Raw genomic sequence first — 22644 nt, 5'->3', positions numbered from 1 at the left:
TCGGTCGGTCACCTTCAGGACTTGATAACAAATCTTTCTTCACCCCCTCTCAAAGTTCTCTCACGACTATTTGTCACTCTCAACAATGTCTGATTTGACCACATCCGTGAGTGTCGACGCCTACTCTTCAATAATGATGGCATATGTTCAGGAAGGACATACGCTGACTGTACCTCAGGATCCAGTAATATCTATGGCTTCTCAACTCCCACATCCCTTGATCGCTCCTGAGATCATGAGCAACATCTTATCTTTTGCCAACAAACCCACACTTGCCATATGTCTCCGTACCAATAAACACCTGTTCGACCTGGCGGGTCCTTTCCTCTATCGAGAATTATCTATCGATCTTACTCCATCTGTTAACCATACCCACAGACGTCCCAATGATCCTCTGATAGGATACGATCTCGATGATTCCACTGTCCATATGAATCCAGGTACCAATATCACATTGAAAAACTTGAAATTATCTTTACTTCGACATACTCAAATCATAAAGACGACATTCATTCATGATCATATCGACGAAACACCATTTCCAAAACTTTCTAATCTTTTCCCCAATTGTAAAGTTTTAATTCTTCAAGGTCCTAATGGTCCACATCATTGTTCTTTACAACAATGCCAAGTTATGAAAGATTTTCATATCACAACATTGGTTTTGGATAGAAAAGGTTCACCTATGCCACCTTCCGATGATATAACTTACGAAAAATTAGTTTGTATCCTTCGACCTGGTGGATGTCTTTCTGATCATGTGGATTTTTCTAGACGTTTAAAAGATTCACGTAATTCAGCTAGTTTATTGAAAAAAATTACAATCATAAACCTTCCACCTAATTCTATGCCAATGTGGAGAATCCCACCATATGGTGATCGTCCTCTCATAGATTACGCAATGGCTTTACATACTTTGAGAAAGGATGGGAATGTAAAAGTTGAAATTGTCAATGCGGATTGTTTGGATTTTCAAATGCCTCCTGAACCTGATCGAAGGGATTCGTCTGAAGAACATTTTCAAGAAGCTTTCTTTGCCGATGTGGAAAGACTTAATAAGGCTGGAGAGGGAAATAGGATAATTTCAAGGGAAGAATTACCAATTGATTTATCAAGGACAAGGTTCATGTCGATGAAAGAATATGTGGAGGAGAAGGATTGGTTTGGTGTTTTGTCATTGGAAGAAGTTGATAGGTGGCTTAAGGAAACTCAAATGGAAAAGAAATGAAAGATGTCTCATTGTTGATCTGTTGAGTAGAACATCTTTGTGAGTGTTTGGTATGAGTGAATGAAGCTGATGAGTAGAGTAACCAATCTTTCCATCACATTGTCATTATCATATCATACGTCATACAAGCACTGTCACGAGATAAATCTTACGAGCCGTGGCATCACTGACCTGACAACGATTTCTGTTCCATCATACTATGATATTGATACTGAAAATGTGCTAAGAGTATGTCTTGATAGTGGGCCATTGACGATTCTGTCAAGCCCTCACCTCTTACAAGCAGTGAGGACACCTCGTGGACCTTACAATCGACTCAATATACTCTTTACGAACCAAATTCGCCCTTCCTACCAGAGGATCAAGCAGATGGAGAAGATTCAATAGTAGAGAGAGGGACAACCCTTCTGTTCGATCATCCTGCTTCCCATATCAAGTGAGTGCCATATATGTCATCAACCCATTCCATGAATATAATCTATATAGTACACTCCTACCAACCAGATGACGCCTTGACCCATAAATCTTCTCTACTCGATTCCATCGCTCACACCATTGGCCTTCCCGAGGCATATCGGAAAACCCCAACCCAATCGTACCCTTCCTCTGCCAAGAAATCCTCCATGGTGATGAAGGTCGGTTCTCTGGGCTCGACGACTCTTTCTTTACCCTTCCCTCCTACACTCGGTACATCTCCACCTTCCTCACCCTCAGTCCTTTCTTCCTGTTCTTGTCCCACTCGAGCATTCACCTTGATCCCTCTCTGCAAAATCTTCATTTCCTTCTCTACCATCCCCTTCATTCCTCCGACTTCGGAAACCAACCCCGCCTGAACATTATCAGCATTCACCACTCTCACTTCCACTCCAGGATTATCGACACATAAACACCCCAGAAACTTTCCCAATCCCATTGCCCTCTCCCCGGCTCTTTTCCTCATGGCATCATGTCCCATCTCCCAAGTCTCATCTTTGATAGTGACCAAACCTATATCCAATCTTTCCAAATTCGGACATAATCCTAAAAACTCTTGTAATCTGGTCCTTGTCAAAGCTAGTGGAAGTCTATGTGGAGATCTCAACAAAACCACCATAACCTTTACGTTTTCTAATTTATGAGAAGGGAAATGAATCGTTCTATATGGTATAGCATCAGGATCACCATCTTCCGTATCTAATACCACCCTTTCAGCTTTACATCCTTCGAATAATGAACAAAAACGATTATCACATCCGACAAATCCTGTCCATGCCAATAATCGAACGATGTGACATTTAGGGAATATTGATAGAGTTAAATGTGGTTCTATCTTTGGATGAGTCGGATGAAGAGCTGCGAATTCTAGAATCCTGGTTTGTGATAATAAAAGGAGTTTGAGATTTGAATTGGATGGAAGATCCCAACCGACCAGTTGGTTGGTCCATTTTTTGAATGTTGCAGAAGTGGGATGAGATTCAGGAAGACGAAGATCTATTGTGTGGTAAAGATGTTGAGAAGAGAGGAGAAAAAGTGATTGGTTTGTTCGTAATAATACACTCAAGGTTGAAGGTGGACAAAAAGAAATTATTCGACGTAAAAGTTCAGGTCCTAATCGTGGAGCGGTGAATGTTGAGATTGACCTTTCATCTTCAGATGATACTGAATGGTGTTGAGATGACCTTTGGTCGAAATGGTTCGAAGGGTGTGAAGTATCCTTAGGGTCAAACGCTGCGGAATGTTCAGGGTCAGATGGATCGGAAGGGGAAAGTCGAGAAACGTGAGGAATGGGGGATAAAGAAGTCGGATCCGAAAAATCTTCTTGGTCAGGGATGAGATCAGATAAAATCTTCAACCTCCTTCGGCTTTCGAATACTTCCACATTGGTTCTTAAGGGTAAGTCCCAATTGGAAACATGAAATAATGACTGTTGGGGTATCAGTAAACGTACTAACCATATCGTCCCATCTCAACCATATTTCCCCCGCTCAACCATATCGTCCCATCATAACCGTCTTATGCATCTCGGCCATCTTGTCCATCTCGACCACTCTTCTGGTCAAATGAAATAAATACTCACGTCAGATTCTCCTTCTCCTGAATTGAAAACCTCAAATGATTCTTCTGACATCTTTCAAAACTCCTCCTGACTTCCTCACTCTTCGATCTATGACAAAATATGAACTATCGGAGGATGAAGAGAAGAAAACAAGTCTAAATGTTGGAATGATGAAAGAATACACCAAAGTGAATAAATAGATTGGATCAGATTGATGATTGTCGATCGAATGAATAAAGTAGGTTGAAAATTCAGATGACGGGGGAAAAGATTGTAACCGTTTGATGGATTTTTTTTCCTTGATAAAGTTTTGGAAAAAAGTTGATAGAGAGTAGAAATATGAAATATGAGAAATATATATACTTAGATGAGACGAGTAGAATGAAAAAAAAAGAAAGAAGGGCGATACATACTTTCCTCGAGGATACCAAGGGCGGTGTAACTTGATGAAGGGGGAGGTTTTATATGTATAAATCAAAACCAAAGGAACCCCTCTCCCACCCCCCTCTGTCATCGTCTCATTTTCTTACATCATTCTTTTTTTGAAGAAAAAAAAGAGTCAGAAGTCTGGACTGAGAAAAAAATCCCAAGGTGGGGGTTACTTCTTCCGATCAATCTATACACGAGATAATAAAAAAACCATACTAAAACATGGAGTTTTTGAATCTCCGTACTTCGGTTTGATCCGCGGGAATTGTCTTTTTTAGACTAAAGGAATCGGAGAATTTTCATTCCGTGCGTTATGAGTAATCACAGTAGCTTAGAAACGGTCGTTAACGTTACCAGTTGTGAAGGGTGGAATGATATGGAAAAGTACAAGTTGATTGAAAAGTCAAAACTCCTAAATTATCAAGGATCAGGAACATGACAATGTTCAGGAAAGATCAATCTTTGATCAAGTGTGCGAATGAAACGTGAATATGACGTGTGTCAGACAGAGGGTTGTACCCTGTACGATCAAATAAGCAAAAGGGGAATTAGTAGACAAATCAATAAAACAACTCGTACATGGATCTATATACACATACAAATGTTGTTCTCGAGCGGTTGTCAAAATATCCCTTAAAAAAGTTCCTCTTCTGATATATATATCTTCTCTTCTGTGTCTCTTCAAACGTCCATCCGATAATATTCCACCATCATTCCATTATCTTCTCATCATTTCACCCATACTATCATCATCATATCCATCATATATTGTCTCTAAACGTCTCTCCAAAAACTCCGATTCAGTTTGATTTACTTCACCACTACGCTCTTGTAGGAGTAGCGGCATGTTTGAAAAAAGTCGAAAGCGTTCCCAAAGGGTTCTCCCTCGCACTAAAATTGTCCAAACGTCCACCTGTCCCAGTTACCAACTTTAAACTTCCCATAGCTGCACTCAAGGCATCCGCGGCGGCTGACGCTTCTTTAGCTTTAGTCGACCCCACGAGTGAAGCCTTCTCGTTGAACTCTTCCACCTTGGGTAGGTTCTTCAGTCGAGTGGCACCAGTGACATACGCAGTCAGTGACTCCGTGTTCTTGGGACCTTCGAAAGTCGTCCAGAAAGAGGAAGCAATCTTGCCTGCCACACTCTTAGTGGAAGTAGGAGAAGAGCGACCGGATTGAGACGGGGTCGAAGGACGTGACGAGACCTTCTCCTCGACGTAAAACTTGGGACGCAAGTGAAGAGGTACGTTGGCTTTTTCATGCGCTGCCTCACGGACCGAACGTCTCCAGAGCTGCTCGTTGTAGTCGTTTAATGAACGGAGAGAAAAGGCATTGTCTTCTGTCCATTCGTGGAAGGTTGTCGTCAAGTCACCTCCTTTGCCTAAACCGCGCAAGTCGAAACCACGGACGTCGGCAACATCAAGTGCGGGATTGAGGTTGATTCGCGGCATGTCGACCATAGACTTGAGTGGAGTCTTGGATTTAGAAGAGGTGAAAGCAGCTGGTGTACCGGCAGACATGTCAGATTCCGGTAGAACGAGATCGGGTGTGAACAAATGATGACAGATCGTTGATCCACCTCCGAACATATTGCTCTCGGCACCACCCCAGAACCCACGGGCAGAACTCGAGAGGTCTTTGCGGGTATTGATGGTGGGAGTGGAAGTTCGCTTTGGTACATGACCGGAAGAGGATAGAGGCAAAGGGGTTTTAGCGAACGCTGCCATGAGCGGGGGAACGGGAGTGAGCTCTTGAGCAGATTCAGGGTGAAGGATGGTCATAGTGCTTTGTTTAAGAGCCTCGAGCTCGCGACTAGTAAGGATTTAGCGATGTACCATTCCAGATGACAGAGATTACGTACCGAAGATCCATGTTCTCCGTCTTACTGTTGACCAACTCGGCTCTCATGTCCTCAATGATTGCATCCCTGTCCCTCAAATGGGTCTCGAGCCTGCCAACGTATTCGTTTTTCCTGTTCCGGAAAGCACGAGCGGATAGCTTGTTGCGTAGTTGTCTTTTCTCCTTGGAACCAAGCTTTTCATACTCTTCCTTTGAGGGTCGCCACGAGTCATCATCGTTCAACTCTTCGTCGTCGGCACGTACGACACTCGAGACACCGCCACCTTTCTTTCCCCCCTTTCCACGCCCCGAGTTAAAGATATCCGAAGACGGCATGAGGCGGTCGATCTTGGCCTCGATATCTTCAATGGAACTAAACGTGGAGCCTTGACGTACTTCTCGCAAGGGAGGGCTGGCCTCGCGGTGGTAATCACGTGGTTCGCCTGATGGGCTAGGCTCGAGACGAGACGGACCAGCTCGAGGCGAAGGCATGGGGGCCAAAATGGGGGCTGAGAGAAGGGAGGCTGACGACGGCTGGTCGTTGATTGAAGGACTAACACTGGATGACGACGACGCATTGATCGATAGTGGGAATTGTGGGTCGAACGATGATGATGAAGACAACATAGCTGGGTTGACAGTCATCGGCGGGGATACTGTGTCACCAGTAGTCTTACTAATGGTCTTCGCATATGTGGTGAGTGCATTGAGAAAGACTTGAGAGAATAATAATTGTTGTTCGGGGGTAAGACGATCAAGTGGGAGATCAGCCGGCACCGAAATGATAGGCTCTGTTTCTACTTGAGGGACAGCCAATGCCATAGGCTGGGTGGCGACAGGACTATCACTGATCGAACCCACTGTCCAAGTATGGTCGATGGGTTCTGTCTTGATCAAGGGAATATGTTCCGTTGTGTTCATATCGACCAGTTTACCGAGACCCATGTCGAAGTCGAAATCTTCGTATTCCCCTGTACCCGCGACGACGAGGGGTGAGAATGTACCCGGGAGAGGGGAGGGAGTGTGGTTGGGAGATATCGTCGTTGGCGAGTGAGCCTGAAGTATGAGTTGCATCCATGTCGGAAGGAACTCAAGACTTACAGTTGTAGATGCCTCATTCTCGGTCTCGTTCTCATCGAAAGAAGAAAAGTTGAAAAAATCCAGTGGACTCATCGGATCGTCCATGTTGTCAGGCTGGTTGGGAGGCGATGACTGAGAGACGGCTGAAGTGGTGGAAGAAGAGGCTGTGAGAGAAGGAGAGAAGAAATCCATAATGAGAGAAAGTGGATAGAGGTAAAGTGTAAAAATGCGATGGAGTGAGACAAAGGGGTCGAAAAGATGTTGGAATGAGGGTTGAAGACTAGGAAGAGAAAGGTGTCAGCGAAAGGTGTTAGGTTTGAGGGGACAGGTAATCGCGTATTTAAGTCTAAAAAAATCCCCAAAGGGCGGTAAATGAGACCGATGTGTATGAGAGAGGAAAGATGTTCTCTGATGCTATGTCAAGTGAGGAAGCTATACCAGGCGATAAAGGAAAGGTGTAGATAGTCTGAGGAAAAAGAGGAGATGGGGGAAATAAGGTGGAGTGAGACTAGTCAGGTGAAGAGGATCTGTGGAAGGATGCCTCACCCTTATTCCGCCGATGGTTTGCCACTACTGACTCATCCACCCTGTCAAAAGATATCTTCTTCGATCCACACTCAATACTTAAGATGTCGTATGGAGTGTCAGAATGGGAGAAAGTGGAAAGGATCGAGGAGATACCACTTATGGGAGGATGAGAAAGTGATGGAGTAATAGTAAAGAGAGAAGAGTTAAGTTAGGGTCAACGTGGCGACCAAGGTGGTCTTTCCCCGTTCCCCGTGTTTCTCCTTCCTTCCTTGCTTCGGTCGGATGGCCGATGCGGGTCCCTTCGGAGATTCAATATCCTCGATTCAAACAGATAGCGCAGTAAAGGACGAGGATTTCTCTACTTATGTCTGTGAGGTAAAGTGAAAGGCTTCAAGGCAGACAAATCTACAAACATACAAGCAAAAGACACCGACGGCCGAAGACCGAGCGCCGATGCAACACGCAATCGTTTCCTATTCTTCGGCTCGGCTTGGCCAGAATGTTCCTTTTAGCGGCCATCACCGCCATTTTCATACAGTGCTCAATCGGACAGATCGTTCACCCGCACATCGTTCCGCATGCTCAATGCGGATGGTAGAATGCATGAATCATGTAAAGGTAATTAAAGCATGTTTTCATTCTAAATATCGTCCATGTTCGTCCCTCCAAACCTTCAAGATCCACTTTAGATAAAGGCAAAGATACCCAACAAACCCAACCCCGCTCCCATTACTATCGACTCACAAACACTATTCCGCCTCGCACCTGATGTCGCACCTGCGGTAGATGTGGCATCTGCTAATTCTGCCGAAGTCGCGTCGGCCGCAGTGACCGTAGCTGTGGCATAAACCACATGTGGACTCTCACCACTTCCACTAGGACCAACTCCGCTACTGCCACTTGATACCGGATTACTACTCGTTGACGTACTCGAATCGGTACTTGCTCCACCTGTGGGTAAACCACTACCCTGTGGGATGGTCGTACTTGCATTGGCTGCCAGTTGTGTGGAATCTCCCGCAAGAGCTGCAAAGCCTACTGCAGGTGGAGAATATCGATAGACGGAATATACGTTCTTCAGGACAGTATCACCAACGATCCATTGGACAGGAGAGTTGGAGGGAAGATCTTGAACGAAAGCTGCACCAGTACAATAGGTCGTATCACTCGAATATCGACCGAGGTTGAAATCCGCATCAGAGACTTGGATCTCGAACCCTCCAAAGGTGAGACTGAAAGAGATGGAGGTGGTACATGGATACTCGTAGTAGTTGACATATGATCCTGTCATGGGTTTTGACCCAGGGATGGCAGCGTAGATCTTGGCGATGATGGCTGAAGGACCACCGATGAGGGTGGTACCGGTATCGATGGCGGCTGCGGTAGATGTTCCCAGCGAGATGGCGGTACCCTGCATAGACATACCTGAGAATCAGATGGTGTTGCTCAAAGAAGGGCCAGGGGCACTTACTGTCGATGGGAATTTGCCAGTACTGAGCATCGGAAGGAACAGTGACGTACGTCACATCACCCGTATAAATGGTAGCGTCTGATCGGTCAATATAGTCACCCCTGAAAGAAAGTAGACTAACCGAGATATCCAAAGTTTGCCATACCACCATCGGATTCGACACTGGTGGCACCGGCGACATCTCGATATCGCTTCAGGTAGAAGGCGAATAACGGTTGATCCCAAGATGTTGATTTGGCGAGAGTGATCCACAGTGGTACGGCTGACCATTAGCATCCGACAGCACGCCAGCATACCTGACGGGACTCACCTTTAGAATAGGCTAAGCTCTGCCAGCTCAGTCCCATGATTCCACTCAGAGAGGAGCTCAGTAACCCTTGTGACAGGGTAGTGACAGTGGCCAGGGTTTGCGAGGCTACAGAATATCCGGCAAGAGTGACGAGATCCTGCACCAGAATTCCGGACGCCGTGCCAGAGCCGTATTCGATGTTGAAAGACGAGTTCAAGCTATCCCGTCAACGTCATGAATACGAAGTAGGATGAATACTCACCTCACGTACGAAGACGACGACTTGCTGGCATACGTCGCCATATTGGTACATCCTGTACAACCACTGGTGGCCACCCACAGATCCGACGATCCAGTATCTAGTACGATAGGGAACTCTTGACTGGGTGTACCAATTGCAATGTTGGCGGAATATGAAGCGTCAAGGTTATGGTCGGTAAGGTCGGCCTCACCAGCTCTTTTTCCCAACTCGGCAGCTATCAGGGCTTGAAAATTTCCAGCGCCTCCATTATATCGTCTATCTATGAAAGCGGCCGCTTCCAATAACCAAGTCGGTTGAGTATCTCTCTCTTCCAGGCTCTTTTTCCTATTTCGTCCATGGTATATGAGAGTATGCCGGGAATTATCACGCTTTGCATTGGCTGCTGAACGTGCTCGTCTGATGGAAGATTTCGAATGGAAGAGAGGAAGTGATGTCCCTCGCCCGCCCAAAACGCGTGGTTCGGCCGGTATGGGTGAAGAATGAGGAGGGGGAATGGCGAATGCTTCGGGCTCGGCCAGCGGACTGGCCAAGGCTCCCAGTCCGAGGGACAGTAAGAGAAGATGGGAGAACATGGGGAGACTGACAAACTTGTCAGGCGACCGACTTTTGGGGGATTGCGGATACCTCTCCAAGGTTTGGAGAAGTGAAAGATGGTGGGAGTGGGAACGATCTGGACCTGTAACGTCATCAGCCGTCTGGCATTGACTATCGAGAGCTTCCTCAATTTGGGCTACTCAAAGGTGGGTGCTGAAAGAAAGGAGAGTGAGGGGGGTGAGATGGTACGTTTCAGGCTGCGCCGGAGGGGATGAAGCAGGGGGTCTAAGGAGGATGATATTACTCACGCAGTCGAAAGGAGATGCCTTGGGTTGTGAATTTGCTGTTTGACGGTCAGAGCAGATGAGCAGACGAGCAAATGACAAGCAGGGGGTCACTTGGCACGGGGATGAATGGGATGAAAGTCCGACCAGCAGACTATCAAGGGCCAAGTGCAAGAGGCGATACGTTTGTAGGAGACTGATTGAAGACTACGCGAGCCAGTCGCGATATGAAAGTTGGGCTACAATGTTGTGAACGTCGATATCAGGCGCAGCCGGAAAGTCGTGATAAATTCGCGAGAGAAGACAAGATGACAGAGAAGATGATTAAAAGAAATGAAGAGGGGAGAGAGCGTGAGATAGAAAAAAGTGATGCGCAGCCTGAGAAGCAAGATGGGGTGTATGTCAGTTGGATGATGTGCCGACTCGGGGGATGCGGGGATCCCTGAGAGAACTTGCGTGTAGCCCGAGATGGATTTGCGGGGTAAGGCTGGAAATTGAGGATGAGTCTGCTTTACAGTGAAAAGAGCGTGACAGAGTTTGTCGTAAGAGGATGAACGAGTGCCAAGAAGGATGAAGGTTGGATCATGTTCACACCAAGACAAGGTGCAAAGGTGCCCATTGAATCATGGTGTGCGATGGTGAAACGTCAAAAGAAACTGGTTCCTGAGCTGTGATCAGGTATGAAGTGAGACCGGCTGAGTGCCGGGGCCGACTGCTGACTCGTGGCTGCGAGACGCCTTCCATCGTCTGACGATCACATTCACACAGATCAAGGACGTAGTTGCTAGGGTAGAGTAGTACCTAGTACCACGTCGAATACATGAGGCGACAGGGGAAAATAAACTTAGGCTTACTCTTCGAAGATCCTTTGTCTCTCCCACGGGATCAGCTTTCGGGGCGCGGCCACAAGATCAACGCGATCGACGATCGACACTTGAATGCGACGAAATTCGGAAATATCACTGGATTTGAAAAAGGACACGAATGTGGCGGTTATGATCAGCCGGATAAATGCTTCGGTCCGGGGACCCGTTGGGGCTCTCGCTTTCTTCAACTTCTTTCCCCCAGAACCAACCCATCTTTGATCATCTTCCTTTGCACATTCCATATACATTGGCCCTCATCAAGTCTCACTCTCATCTATCCCCAGTCATGGATTACTACATAGGTTTTGACGTGTGAGCTGCTCTCTGTCCCTTGCGAGACTAGCTGATCACTCCCAGGGGTACAGGTTCAGGGCGTGCTTGTTTGGTCGACAAGACTGGAAAGCTCATCGCTGAACATACCGGTTAGTTTGACTCACTCTCTGTGTATTCACTGCTGATATTTAAGAACCTACCCAAACTCATCGTTCTCCTACCGACCACAGAATCTTCGAACAATCAACCAACGATATCTGGAGCGCCCTTTCCAAATGCTCAAAGACTGTTCTGTCTGAATCCGGCATCTCTCCTTCTCAAGTCAAAGGCATAGGTTTTGACGCTACTTGTTCTTTGGCAGTGACCGACAAACAGGGGAAACCTGTCAGTGTCAGTAGGACTGGGGCCAGTGAGGAAGATGAGAGTGATGAGAATCTTGGGAAGGAGGGGGAGTGGAACATCGTCTTATGGGCCGATCACCGAGCGGAAGTCGAGGCGGAAGAGATCAATGCTTCTGGTGAGGGTGTCTTGCAGTTTGTCGGGAAAACCATGAGTGTGAGTCTTATCAACTGCCTTCCCAACCTCGTTCCTGTTCACTGAGGTGTTAGAGTATCGTCATTTTGTCATCAGTGATCTAAACTGACTCTCAGCTTGAAATGGAAGTGCCAAAAACCCTCTGGCTTTTCCGACATATGAAGCGCTTCTTTGCCGACTGCATGTTCTTCGAGTGAGTCCTCTTTCCCAAAGTCGCTTCTACCATCCGTGAAAAGGCGTATAATGTACAGAAGCTGACCACTAGTCTGCCAGATTACTTGACGTATAAAGCGACCGGTTCATTAGCCAGATCGAATTGCTCACTTGCTTGCAAGTTCTCTTACGTCCCGCCTGGAGCAAAAATGACTCATGATTGTGACGGTACCGAAGAAGTCAGCAAGGACGGATGGTCCGGCAGGTTCTTCAAGAAGATCGGTCAGTCGTCTACATTCTGCTCGACTGCTCCCTTCTCTCAAGTCATTTCAAGAAGGGACTGGTATATGCTGACATCGAGGTCTGGACTCAATGGTCGAAAATGACTTCGAGCAACTAGGTGGGATACCTGGCAAGAACGGTCTTGTCCTCACTGCTGGCCAACCGGTCGGTAAGGGCTTGAGCAAGGAAGCTGCGCAGGACCTTGGTTTGGAAGAGGGATGTGCCGTCGGAAGCGGTGTCATCGACGCGTGAGATCTAATCACGGAGTGACTAGTCACCGGCTGATCCAATCAGGTATGCGGGATGGATCGGTACTGTCGGTGCGGCTTCAGCTCTGGACGACGGAAACGTCACCGATATTCCCTCATTCCAACATTCTGGTACACGACTGGCAGCTATTGCCGGTACTTCGACTTGTTATATCGCCCAAAGTGAAGAGGGTATACTTGTGCCAGGGTGAGGTACCCTCGCATACTTTCTAATACCATATCACATCTTATATCTCTCAGACTCACTGGTGCTTATACGTTGTGCCGGCAAAGCTAATCGACCATATCACGAGAAGCTAACAATCAGAGTTTGGGGCCCTTACCTCCATGCTGTGTTCCCCGGATCGTGGATGAACGAAGGTGGTCAATCGTCAACTGGTCAATTGATCGATTTCGTCATGCAGACACACCCGGCATATCCTAAGCTTGTCGAGCTTTCCAAGTCTACTGGCAAGAACGTGTTCGCTCTGTTGGCGGAGAGATTGGAGATTATGCAGAAAGAGCATGGCGCTGAGACTTTGAGTGAGTCTTGACTTTCTTACGCCCTTGTCCGTGCCGCCATGTTGACCCTCAGCCCATTTGACGAAAGATTTGCATTTCTACCCTGACATGGTGGGTCTTTTTTCTCACACTACACTCCTCTTTCGGAGGCGTGTGGTATACAATATGACTCATGGACCAGGTTAGGAATCGAGCTGACTTTCAGCATGGCAACCGTTCTCCACTCGCCGACCCCAAAATGCGAGGCATGTTAACCGGTATAGAGCTCTCAGACTCTCTCAACGACCTGGCTAGGAAATTCAATGTTACTTTGGAGGCTATCTGTTTGCAAACCCGACATATAGTCGATGAGATGAATGCCAAAGGTCATAGGATCAATTCAATCTATATGAGTGGTTAGTCCCTGCTCCATCCCCCTTTTCTACGTCAGGAGTATCTGACGAATTATAGGATCACAAGCCAAGAACAGCGCCCTAATGCGACTTTTAGCTACAGTATTGAATATGCCAGTCGTGATCCCTCCACAACCCAGTGCTGCGGTTCCTCTTGGAGCTGCAATGTTAGGTCGGTTCGCTCATGAGATTTCTGCTTCTCGACAGGATACCCCGTTCAAGGACCAACAAGACGCTTTGGATGCTGGTAAGAAAGACGGATTGAAGTTGTGGGATATCATGGTGGAGATGACTCAAGCTGGAAAGAGGATAGAACCAAGGACTGGGAAAGAAGGAGAGAGGGAGAAGAAATTGTTAGAGGTTAAATATAAGATTTTTAGAGAGGCAGTGGACGTACAGAGGAGATGGAGGGATATGGTAGCTGAGGCGATCAAAGAATAGACGGTGAAATATCTTGCATATACTTGCATGCATAGACTGGTTTTGTGCTTCAGTCGATGACATAGTATACGGGCAGTGATACAAGCTTCCCGTGTCGTTAGACAACCCGACGGTCCAGAAGTAGTACAGTCTTGGAGTTGTAGCGACCACCAGCAGATATGCAGAAGCATCAGGTGCGGAACTGAATACAGCATTTGTGGAATGGAACTCGGCTTGAGGACATACTTTTAACGTCGTCAAGGTGAAGCGTCATTCTTCACAACGGGAATCCGAGCTATCATTGAGTAGGAACGAGACATCGGCACAATGAGGACAGGGGGTTCAGTAGAGAGCAGAATCAGTAAGAAACATTTTCGAGTACTTGTAGCATGCAGCATGTAGCAAAGAATACTACAAGATTGGTTCATGAAACGTGGGGTTTTCCCAATGCAACTTATTCAAGCATAATTGTCTATGAGAACATCGCGCAAATCGGCGATGACAGCATTACTGTTTTGTCCTTGTAATTCTGCCATGAGCTGAGTTCCGGACGAATATAAATGGATTAACTCTCGGGGTGATATACCAGGCGGGTTATATGTATGTCGTGTATCAGAGACACAAAGAGGAATGTGAGATGGTAGCGTAAAAAAGTGTGGAAGAATGGACGTACGGAAAGTAGCTTCGATAACACTAATCTCCGTTGCTGTAGTATCTAAACCTGCGAATGCACACCAATCATTTACTACCAAACCTGCTCCTATAACTTCCGATCCTCTATTGACGGTCCCAGCTACTAGAGGTACTTGCAACAGAGAAGATAATTCGTCTAATTCGGATCTTGATGTTTTGGGATGTACTAGACCGCCCTTTTTTGATTCAGCTAAATCTTCCATACTTGAAACAAGCCTTCACTAGAGATATGTCCAGTTCAAGCATGGGCCGACCAGGTACATTGGGATCAAATGTGGGAGTGAAGCTTTTGAAAGAGAAACTCACTTGATTTGATAAAGCACAATAACTCCCTACGAGAACATTACTAGCAACGGTTTGTCTAAAAACTTCAACTTTTAAAACATCCGCTATAATCTCTTCTGTCTCTCTATCAATATCCGGATGAACCAAAGCTACATAATCGTTACATGCTATAACGTTTCCCAAAGCTGAAAGTCTCTCTTCCACTCTTTGTATAGCGACAGCAGGAGGGAGAGCATTACGTAGATGTTGTAGCTCTTGATCTGTGGTTGATGCGGGAACGAGAAGACCGTGTCTGTTTCCAGCGCATAGACGACCGACTATACGTGTACCGGCTATGGTGGTGTGGACGATAGGAATGACATCAGCTAATTCAGCTTCGAATGCAGAGTAGAAGTTGGATGATGATGCAAGGGCTGTGAGGCAGTATCTAATTTGTCAGCAAAAGTTTTGATACATCTACGTGGCTCCCTTCATAGATAATCTGGGGATGGTATTGATAGATGAACACTCACGCATTGGTGAGTTTGGAAAAGACACCGATATCGGTGGAATTTTCAAATTGGATACCTGAAAATTAGAATTTTGACATTTCTTTCTGCTCCCTGCTGGGATCCACTCACGGACAGCCATTTTGAAAGACGATACAATCAATTCAGTGTATTCAGAAATCGGTCGAAGAGATTTCTGAGAGGAGTGCTAGAGTTGGGTAGGGATGAAGGTATGGGGAGAGAAGAGAGAGAGTCAATATTATAAGGCAGAGAAAGGAGTCTCGAAAATCCTGCATGACTGCAAAAGTTCGGAGGTTGTAAGAAGATTACGTAAACAGCTACTTCAACTCTTCGATTGACTTCAATCCCTGCGGCCAGCGGAGGAAGAAGAACACACCAAACTTGGACGGTGCGAGTACGAGTACTTACCCGTTTCCCCATCAGAGGACGTAGGATGAAGCTACAACAATATATCAACTCATTCTCTGAACCTCTAAGGGTGGAAGATCCGAGTCCCCTATTACGATTATTATCAGTGACGAACAAGACTGCTCGTGGTTTACATGATACTGTCGGTTCTGAAGCTGTGAGCGAATTCAACTTCTTACCTTGTCCTCTCTTCGAGACCCTATCATATCCTGGAATGTCAATAATGAAAGATCTTTGTTGATATCCTAGGAACGTCGTCTTCCCAATCCAGGTCATTCCTTACCTGAACCATGGGATGCGATAGCTCTACGACATTGCGCTTGCGTTCATGCGTTATATTCGAATGACTTTGTCAAAGCGTGAGTTCTCACCCTCCTTGAGGAGATACTGTAACATTACTTATTCATAATCTAGATACTCTCATCAATCTCAACTTCTGAGTCTGTTTTACCGATGGTTCCAAGAACGTTCTTCTTGGGCTTTACCTGTCTTATATCTTTTATTGAAAGATTTGCGGGATCTGGCGGAGCAGGTCAGTTGTTAAACTCTTCTTGATATGTTAGGGAACGAAGCTGATACGTAGGCTGATTCGATCACTTATTCTCAAACTGGGAGAACGCCGGCTTTGGAGGAATGTACGAGGACAGTTAGCAAGGCGTTCTCGATATGTGCAACTGATCGGTCAGTCGAGATTCTTCTTCATCCCTTATGTTCAGGTGTCTCATAATTCAGGTTCTGGTCATAGTGATGGGGTGGAAAATGTAAAGCTGATATATAGAGCGTTTAAAGGACCAGAATCCAGGAGGACTGGAGTATATCATGTTGCTTGTTTGTCTCTCAAATGTTATTTCAAAGTGAGTTGTTAAGGTTCATCTTACCATACTTCCTCGCATTCACTGTATTTCATCTTACCCTGTTTATGTTCAACATGTTCGGGGCGAAAGGATCTTGGTGGATTGAGCGCTATCAAGCTGACCATGAGGTCGGTAAACCTAATCTTTGTAAAAATATCATTCGCGCCGTCACCTCAGATCCCAAAACTCCACCTATTGACGAAGCCCCATTAGAAGACCAAGTACGTCTCACCTCTCTGATGATGCTCATAACTTATCAATATAGATCACATGGCACTTCTACATCGGCATGCTTGCCTTTTTAAATGGGGAAGATAAAAAGGTGACTTCCCCTTATCATCTTCGGTTCGAACTGATCGAAAGGCAGATGAAGAATTAAATTGGGCTTTGTTACATTGTCCTTCCGAAGCCAGACGTAATCAAGAGTATGTATTTTCTCTTCCACTTCTTTTGTCGCTCTCTTGTTTCTAGCTCATAATGAAGACAGTGAGGAATGGAGCTGACAAAAAGACTCATACTCACCTACCTTATCCCACTTCATCTTCTTCGAGGATCTTTTCCTTCACCACAACTCCTTGATGAACATCCCAGATTATCCGAGGTGTATTCACCTTTCGTAGCCGCTATCAAATCTGGTAATGTCAAAGAATATGATGAACGGCTGGAATGGGCTCAACCGAGGTTGGTCAGTCTGAGTACTTATTTGGTTGTGGAGAGAGCGAGGGAAGGTTGTTTGAGGGTATTGTTCAAGAAAGCGTGAGATTTCCTTTCCCTCTTCATCTCTCCGTCTCCCTTATTTCATCATTAAACCTTTTTTTTCACACCTTGATACTTCTCTCTTCAACTCCTTCCATGTCTTGCTTCCAACCTTTTTCACTATTCCCTCTCACGTTGTATCGATCAAGGACTTGTGCTAATACTGGATTACAGATGGATAGCTAGTGATAAATCTTCCCGAATACCAATATCCACTTTTCAAATGGCACTGCAACTACATAACATTCTCGTCGATTCGGACGAAGTGGAGTGTATGGTGGCTAATATGATCTATCGAGTGGGTCGTCATTTCGTTGAATACCAATCGTCCTTCTCTGCAGGTTGTGAATCATGAAATACGGAATACAGTTTGGCTTTGGACCATGATCTGTGTTGGGCAGTCGCACTTGGGCAAGACTTACCAATAGGGATTCATGAAAGGTTACATTTCACACGAGAAACAAATGGTCGTTTTGGCAAAAACGAATCCTTTTCCTAATCTGCATGCGATAGCAAGATGATGGACCTCATCGACGATAGCAGATGGATCGATTTGTCAACACGGACGATGCTCGACGTTCATCTTTGCTCAAGTGACGCATAACTACCGTATACATTTACGAGCGAGGACCAGTAATTGACGGGATGCCGCTGTGCTTCGATGCGTGTCGCTTGCCTCGGAATACCATCCTTGACGCCTATACAACTATCTTGTAGCCATAAGGTAGGACATGACATGAATTGTACATGATGCATGATTGTGCTGTACATATGCTTCTCCGTATTCACACCCCTGGTCTCACCTCCCTCTCATTCTCCTTCACTCGTACTGATATATTCACATCGCATACTTCATAGGATTGGCTGACATTCAACTTATCATGGAATCCCTCGAACAATACCGGAATCGTAAATTTGAAAGTCTGTTTGATGCTCTTTTCACAACTCGCTGATACTTTCTGCAGCTCTGCAAAAGTGGTTGGCAAGCGAGCACAATCTTGTTTAATTTCCTCGACCATAGCATGCGGGGAAGATATCAACGCCCAGATATGCTTGTGGATCGGATGTCTGACTGTTAGCATAAAATCCTTCGAACAATTCGGAATGAGAAACGTCTGAGTTGAAGAGAGTGACGCCGAGTAAACTCACATTTGAGCTAAAACCTCATTGACGTGTTGTAGCTCCAACTGCGCCAATTGAGCTCTGACAGCTGCATTCTTCACCGGCAGTCTCATCGACCTGCGTCGAAGCTGTTCCGACATGAACTGCACATTAGTTGTCTCAATCTCTACACCGTTCTCGAAACGTACATCAGCAATCTGGTGAAGCACCTGTCATTCAGCATCAACGCTCATTGTTCCTTGAAGGGACGTACCTGTCCAACGTCATCGACTTCATCTGCAGACTGACGACGAGGCAGCTGAGACTTCTTAGAGATTTTGGTGTCCTTACTAGAGGCAGATTTCTTGTAGGTCGATGGCTTTTCAACATCTGGAGTGGTCAAGACTGGGTGGAAAATCGGTGTACTTTCTCCCAGAGGGATTTCTACCGGAGATGAAGGTAAAGACGGTATCGTTGTTTCCTTCCGTATGACCACAGCCACGATTTCAGATGCTTCATGTACAGGAGCAGATATTTCCGCATGGTACTGTGTCACTGGTTCAAGTGTGGGCTGGGGAGATCGTTCCACCGGAGTTGGCGATGCCAGATCGAGAATTGGTACTTCTCTGGACTTCGAGTTTGGACCGGCTTTCCGGGACGAGTTCGAGGCTGCAAGCGCGACTGGTTTCGACTTCGGCGGTTGACGAGTTCGAAGCTCCACAACAGGTCGGACAGCTTTCGTCCTGCGGTCCTGAAGAGTGACGCGCCGTTTTTTGGACCTTTGGGGAGAGTGTTGTTCCTCTTGCTCGCTGCTTTCCGCGTAGGGCGAAGCTTCTTTAGATCTTTTGTTACCGATACGTGTGGACTTAGGTGAGGAAGGACCCGTATCCTCGTCTACGAAATCTGGGAGAACCCCAATATCGGTGGTGGGTTCGGAGATCGGGGACGATTCTTTCTCACCATCTTCCTTCATTACCGCGATTGAAGGCCGTCCAGGTCCCTTGCGACCGCTAGTTGCCGATTGCGCTTCACTATTGTCGTTGGATGTGCTGTCTTCGACCTCTTGCATTCGAGGCTTGCTGAAGATAGTGGGGGTGTCTTCTACTTGATCGTCTGCTGGGGTAGGTGGAGGATGTACGACTGGTCCATGAGTGACATGAGTCGAGTGTCCTGTATCACCAACATTGACGTCTTTGACCCGTCGAGATTTTGTCGTGATGGACGCTGGTCTCGAGGCTGGTAATGGTATCTCATTATCGGGACGACCTCGCTCCAATAAAGATGGTCTGCTTTTCCGCTGAGAGGCACTACCTGCCTTTGATTTGTCGATGAGCCGGTCGGTCGTCTCGCCGTCATGTGACGAATTGTCCTCCGAAGACTGCCCGTCGGTAGTCGCTGGGTGGACGTGGGAATCCACTACGGACTGCTTCGAGGTATTTGCAGCTTGACGTTTGTCTGGACGTTTCCCATGAGCAGTGGAAGCCGCGGACGATTTCTTTGGCTTGTTTCAGCAGACATCGGGCAACGGAGGTTACGGACTTACTAGCTCCTTTTTAGGCTTAGGAGCCACCTTCATTGAGACGTCTCGAGGGAGTAAAGGTTTGAAACCTTTCCGAGGCGGAGAGCGTCTCCTGGGAGTCCATTCTGGGCTTTCCTCTTCACTATCGGAAGCTACTACTACTTGTCCCTCAGTCGCAGATCCATCCGTCTCTGTTTCGCTTTCGCGGGTCGATGGGCCCTTGCTAGGCGCTTTCTTATCTATCATATCAGCGCAAGGCCGCACGACATAGCTGTGCTCACATGTTCGATTTGATCGGGCAGTAGCTGTGATCAGCACTTGGGGAAGTCGCTGGGAGGGAATAGGTAGGGGAGTCTCTACGACAGTCCCATCCGTATCTTCAAGCTCCTCCTCGTTGATGTTCTCCGCCGCTCTGGCCGGCGGATCATCGTCCTTGACTCTCGACGCCTCGACAGCGATTGCTGTATCTGCCGTGTGGATACTGTCAGCGCTCATAGCGGTCGAAGGGACTTGGACCACTCGGTTCTGATCCACAGCTTGTGGCTCATCGACTGCAGAAGGGCTACGATCTTTGGCTATCATAACTTCCTTGATTACTGGTAGAGGCCCTTTCGTACGGCGTGCCGACGGAGGGCGAGATCGAGTAACAGGTTTATCTGAAGAAATGGAGGGTGAGCTTGGCTGGACTTTAGAACGTCGATTTGGTACGAAAGTCGGTGGGACCTCTGGACCGCTGGGGACAGCTTGATTTGCTTGGGGAGGGTTGGATATCTCCTGAGGATCCCGCGAACCTACGGAGGCATGCGAGGTAGGAGAAGACGTGTCGCCTACATCAGACATCGATGAGAGCTCTTCGTCATCTAGAGCATTAGACGCACGTTGTGCTTCCAATTCTGCCTGACTTTGGGAACGTCCGCGGAAGGAAGAAGGTGCGGGAGTGTGTGACCGTTGGCGAGAATCCCTTTTCTTGATTACAACCGTGGGCGACGACAGATTTGTATGATCGTCTCCTAGCAGGCGTTGGCTCGCCGACTGGATAGAGGACATGTTGGCTCGCTCAGGCGCTTTGTTTGAAACTGATACCTGTGAAGCGTTCGCCGGGAGAGGGGTAGCTGAACCGTAAGCCTTGGCTCGAGGGGTGACCAACGTACCGGCTTCACCTTGAGACGATCTCTTTCGATGCGGAAGTTGTCTGAGACCTCCACATATGACGGACTTCTGGAATGTCAGCAATGATCATATGTCTTCCAAAACTCACTCCTGCCAAACGAAGCTTCACAATATTCTCAAACTCCTCAGCTTGCTCCTCTGGACATCGAATTTGAATTGCTCGGACGACTTGTTTAGCAGAATCCGGACGCAGCAGGGCTGTGAAAGCTTCTCTGTCAATATGAATGTAGGGAGGGAGAGAACACGTACTGGCCATCGTTTTGTTCTCTTCAACAACACGCTTCCAGCAGTAGATACGATTGTTTGCAAGCACGACATCATCCTCCACTCCATCATCGTCGAACGACTGGCCGCATTAGCGCACCGACTGGACAACTTTCCGACATACCTTTAGTGTCCAACCCCACTTATCCACGTATAATATCACGTCCCCATTCTCTGCCCGCTGGGCTGCCTTGCGATTCTCCAGAAGGTTCTGACCACCAAGGATGAAGCGACTGACTGGAAAGCCCATTGGCCTATCGGCGTTTGGTGCACAAGCTGCAAGGTTGATTACTGCCATATACGCCCACAAGGTCAGCACTATTACATGGGTGAGGGGACGATCTCACTTTAGGAGCCAAAGAATTCTGCCGCATCACTCTTAGATGTGCTACCAATCTGCTAGCGACCTGAATTGTCCAGTCAGCGGCTCTGGCATCGAGCGCAGCCTTCAACCTCGTCTGAAGCTCTTTATCCGTATGTGGCGTCAACATTCCAACAAAAGTCCGGGTCAGCCACAGAGAAGTGTTTCCAGCTAGAAAATCAATTTTGTCGACTCCATCCGGTAGCCATCTCACCTTGGCAGTCGAAGAATACTTCAGCTAACAGTGGACTTGAATGGGTCAGCATAGCAATGTTCGGTAGTGACGACGGACTCACAATCCTAAGACATCCTCCTGCCGTAAAATACCACGTCCAACCGATGATTTCTCATCGCATGCGATTAGAGCTAGGATTCGACAGATCTTACAGATCAATTTCTGTACGAATAGCAACACACTCACGAATGAAGCCGGCTCTCCTTCGTCGATCAAGTATTCTTGACAGCACAGTAATAAAGAGGAGAGAAGGGAAATCCATGCCTTAGTATGAAGTTCTTTGGGGGCACCTAAGAAGATGAGCTTCGGCTCCTGACGGCTCAGAGTATGACACTCACTATACAGTGCATCAGCTTGCACGAGCTACGACGTCAATTTCCATGGTACCTCAAGTCCGAACTCACTGTGATTCTAAGGGTCAGCATACCCTACGACCAACGCCACTTGCCGGAATGATAACGAAAATGACTGACTGTTCGCAAATAGCCCTCACAGCTGCTGCTCCTTTTCTCATGACAGCCTGTACTTCGCTTACATGAGCTAGACTAGAAGCGGAACCAGGACCATTGGCCAGATCGGGCTCCGGGCTTATATTTCCGTTTTTATATCTTATCCGTTCCGTCCTTAAGATATCTCGACGAGGTTCCAAATACTTGTGCAGAACATGATGGAGAGTGACATAGTAGTATGTGAGAAGGAAAGGGAGTGGGACGGTTTCTTGTAGTTGTACGCAGAGATCCTACAACGGATCAGCTGCCAGCGTTGATATGCAGAGGTATGCAGGGACCCACCTGATCATCGGCCCACTTCACCCACGCCT

At 46.9% G+C, this 22644-nt stretch overlaps 8 protein-coding genes across 8 annotated transcripts; 3 read left to right on the top strand and 5 right to left on the bottom strand.

The window, feature by feature from the left end:
- Positions 1 to 85: 85 nt before the first annotated feature.
- Positions 86 to 1228, top strand: TREMEDRAFT_60205 (uncharacterized protein; the record flags this gene model as incomplete). Its single annotated transcript, XM_007002684.1, has 2 exons — positions 86 to 106; positions 179 to 1228. The coding sequence occupies 2 exons, from the start codon at positions 86 to 88 to the stop codon at positions 1226 to 1228; spliced, it is 1071 nt and encodes a 356-aa protein (XP_007002746.1).
- A 442-nt stretch (positions 1229 to 1670) lies between these two features.
- Positions 1671 to 3335, bottom strand: TREMEDRAFT_73246 (uncharacterized protein; the record flags this gene model as incomplete). The annotated part of the gene is made up of 2 exons (XM_007003053.1): positions 1671 to 3131; positions 3285 to 3335. 2 exons carry the CDS (start codon positions 3333 to 3335, stop codon positions 1776 to 1778), a joined length of 1407 nt encoding a protein of 468 aa, XP_007003115.1. The 3' UTR covers positions 1671 to 1775.
- A 918-nt stretch (positions 3336 to 4253) lies between these two features.
- Positions 4254 to 7521, bottom strand: TREMEDRAFT_71110 (uncharacterized protein). Its single transcript, XM_007003009.1, has 4 exons — positions 7158 to 7521; positions 6633 to 6891; positions 5554 to 6587; positions 4254 to 5504 (listed from the first exon to the last, which is right to left on the bottom strand). The coding sequence occupies exons 2-4, from the start codon at positions 6801 to 6803 to the stop codon at positions 4514 to 4516; spliced, it is 2196 nt and encodes a 731-aa protein (XP_007003071.1). The 5' UTR covers positions 6804 to 6891; positions 7158 to 7521; the 3' UTR covers positions 4254 to 4513.
- A 199-nt stretch (positions 7522 to 7720) lies between these two features.
- Positions 7721 to 10608, bottom strand: TREMEDRAFT_42706 (uncharacterized protein). Its single transcript, XM_007002481.1, has 6 exons — positions 10004 to 10608; positions 9162 to 9837; positions 8921 to 9117; positions 8732 to 8872; positions 8611 to 8688; positions 7721 to 8564 (listed from the first exon to the last, which is right to left on the bottom strand). The coding sequence occupies exons 2-6, from the start codon at positions 9731 to 9733 to the stop codon at positions 7825 to 7827; spliced, it is 1728 nt and encodes a 575-aa protein (XP_007002543.1). The 5' UTR covers positions 9734 to 9837; positions 10004 to 10608; the 3' UTR covers positions 7721 to 7824.
- A 436-nt stretch (positions 10609 to 11044) lies between these two features.
- TREMEDRAFT_37692 (uncharacterized protein) lies at positions 11045 to 13737 on the top strand. The gene is made up of 11 exons (XM_007002421.1): positions 11045 to 11157; positions 11203 to 11267; positions 11312 to 11673; positions 11769 to 11845; positions 11918 to 12087; positions 12167 to 12335; positions 12382 to 12543; positions 12664 to 12878; positions 12931 to 12968; positions 13063 to 13252; positions 13308 to 13737. Exons 1-11 carry the CDS (start codon positions 11132 to 11134, stop codon positions 13688 to 13690), a joined length of 1857 nt encoding a protein of 618 aa, XP_007002483.1. The 5' UTR covers positions 11045 to 11131; the 3' UTR covers positions 13691 to 13737.
- Positions 13738 to 14044: 307 nt separating this feature from the next.
- Positions 14045 to 15393, bottom strand: TREMEDRAFT_42700 (uncharacterized protein). Its single transcript, XM_007002480.1, has 5 exons — positions 15268 to 15393; positions 15160 to 15214; positions 14669 to 15074; positions 14343 to 14538; positions 14045 to 14198 (listed from the first exon to the last, which is right to left on the bottom strand). Exons 1-5 carry the CDS (start codon positions 15275 to 15277, stop codon positions 14128 to 14130), a joined length of 738 nt encoding a protein of 245 aa, XP_007002542.1. The 5' UTR covers positions 15278 to 15393; the 3' UTR covers positions 14045 to 14127.
- A 196-nt stretch (positions 15394 to 15589) lies between these two features.
- Positions 15590 to 17695, top strand: TREMEDRAFT_28283 (uncharacterized protein; the record flags this gene model as incomplete). The annotated part of the gene is made up of 11 exons (XM_007002391.1): positions 15590 to 15721; positions 15814 to 15923; positions 15979 to 16096; positions 16148 to 16245; positions 16343 to 16418; positions 16547 to 16639; positions 16684 to 16740; positions 16782 to 16843; positions 16929 to 17174; positions 17349 to 17472; positions 17603 to 17695. The coding sequence occupies 11 exons, from the start codon at positions 15590 to 15592 to the stop codon at positions 17693 to 17695; spliced, it is 1209 nt and encodes a 402-aa protein (XP_007002453.1).
- Positions 17696 to 17778: 83 nt separating this feature from the next.
- TREMEDRAFT_60198 (uncharacterized protein) lies at positions 17779 to 22338 on the bottom strand (the record flags this gene model as incomplete). Its single annotated transcript, XM_007002683.1, has 15 exons — positions 17779 to 17880; positions 17978 to 18242; positions 18324 to 18439; positions 18485 to 18505; positions 18550 to 19776; positions 19819 to 20033; positions 20076 to 21012; positions 21053 to 21310; positions 21353 to 21439; positions 21576 to 21681; positions 21886 to 21986; positions 22011 to 22114; positions 22163 to 22187; positions 22229 to 22235; positions 22298 to 22338. 15 exons carry the CDS (start codon positions 22336 to 22338, stop codon positions 17779 to 17781), a joined length of 3612 nt encoding a protein of 1203 aa, XP_007002745.1.
- Positions 22339 to 22644: the final 306 nt, after the last annotated feature.

This window comes from Tremella mesenterica (genome assembly GCF_000271645.1).
Source record: "Tremella mesenterica DSM 1558 unplaced genomic scaffold TREMEscaffold_2, whole genome shotgun sequence".
NCBI lineage: Eukaryota > Fungi > Basidiomycota > Tremellomycetes > Tremellales > Tremellaceae > Tremella > Tremella mesenterica.
This window is presented reverse-complemented; position numbering and strand designations above follow the sequence as displayed.

What these genes read in the sequence shown, in the direction of transcription:
- TREMEDRAFT_71110 (XM_007003009.1), bottom strand. Translation starts at nt 6,803, where the DNA reads ATGGATTTCTTCTCTCCTTCTCTCACAGCCTCTTCTTCCACCACTTCA. An exon ending in AGAATGAGGCATCTACAACT is followed by an intron (nt 6,588 to 6,632) that starts GTAAGTCTTGAG and finishes CTCATACTTCAG; the next exon opens with GCTCACTCGCCAACGACGAT. An exon ending in ACGGAGAACATGGATCTTCG is followed by an intron (nt 5,505 to 5,553) that starts GTACGTAATCTC and finishes AATCCTTACTAG; the next exon opens with TCGCGAGCTCGAGGCTCTTA.
- TREMEDRAFT_42706 (XM_007002481.1), bottom strand. Translation starts at nt 9,733, where the DNA reads ATGTTCTCCCATCTTCTCTTACTGTCCCTCGGACTGGGAGCCTTGGCC. An exon ending in GAGCTTAGCCTATTCTAAAG is followed by an intron (nt 8,873 to 8,920) that starts GTGAGTCCCGTC and finishes GCTAATGGTCAG; the next exon opens with CCGTACCACTGTGGATCACT. An exon ending in GGCAAACTTTGGATATCTCG is followed by an intron (nt 8,689 to 8,731) that starts GTTAGTCTACTT and finishes TTGACCGATCAG; the next exon opens with ACGCTACCATTTATACGGGT.
- TREMEDRAFT_37692 (XM_007002421.1), top strand. Translation starts at nt 11,132, where the DNA reads ATGGATTACTACATAGGTTTTGACGT. An exon ending in GGAAGCGGTGTCATCGACGC is followed by an intron (nt 12,336 to 12,381) that starts GTGAGATCTAAT and finishes TGATCCAATCAG; the next exon opens with GTATGCGGGATGGATCGGTA. An exon ending in GAGGGTATACTTGTGCCAGG is followed by an intron (nt 12,544 to 12,663) that starts GTGAGGTACCCT and finishes GCTAACAATCAG; the next exon opens with AGTTTGGGGCCCTTACCTCC.
- TREMEDRAFT_42700 (XM_007002480.1), bottom strand. An exon ending in ATTGTGCTTTATCAAATCAA is followed by an intron (nt 14,539 to 14,668) that starts GTGAGTTTCTCT and finishes GAATCAAAAAAG; the next exon opens with GGCGGTCTAGTACATCCCAA. An exon ending in TGTTATCGAAGCTACTTTCC is followed by an intron (nt 14,199 to 14,342) that starts GTACGTCCATTC and finishes AGCTCATGGCAG; the next exon opens with AATTACAAGGACAAAACAGT.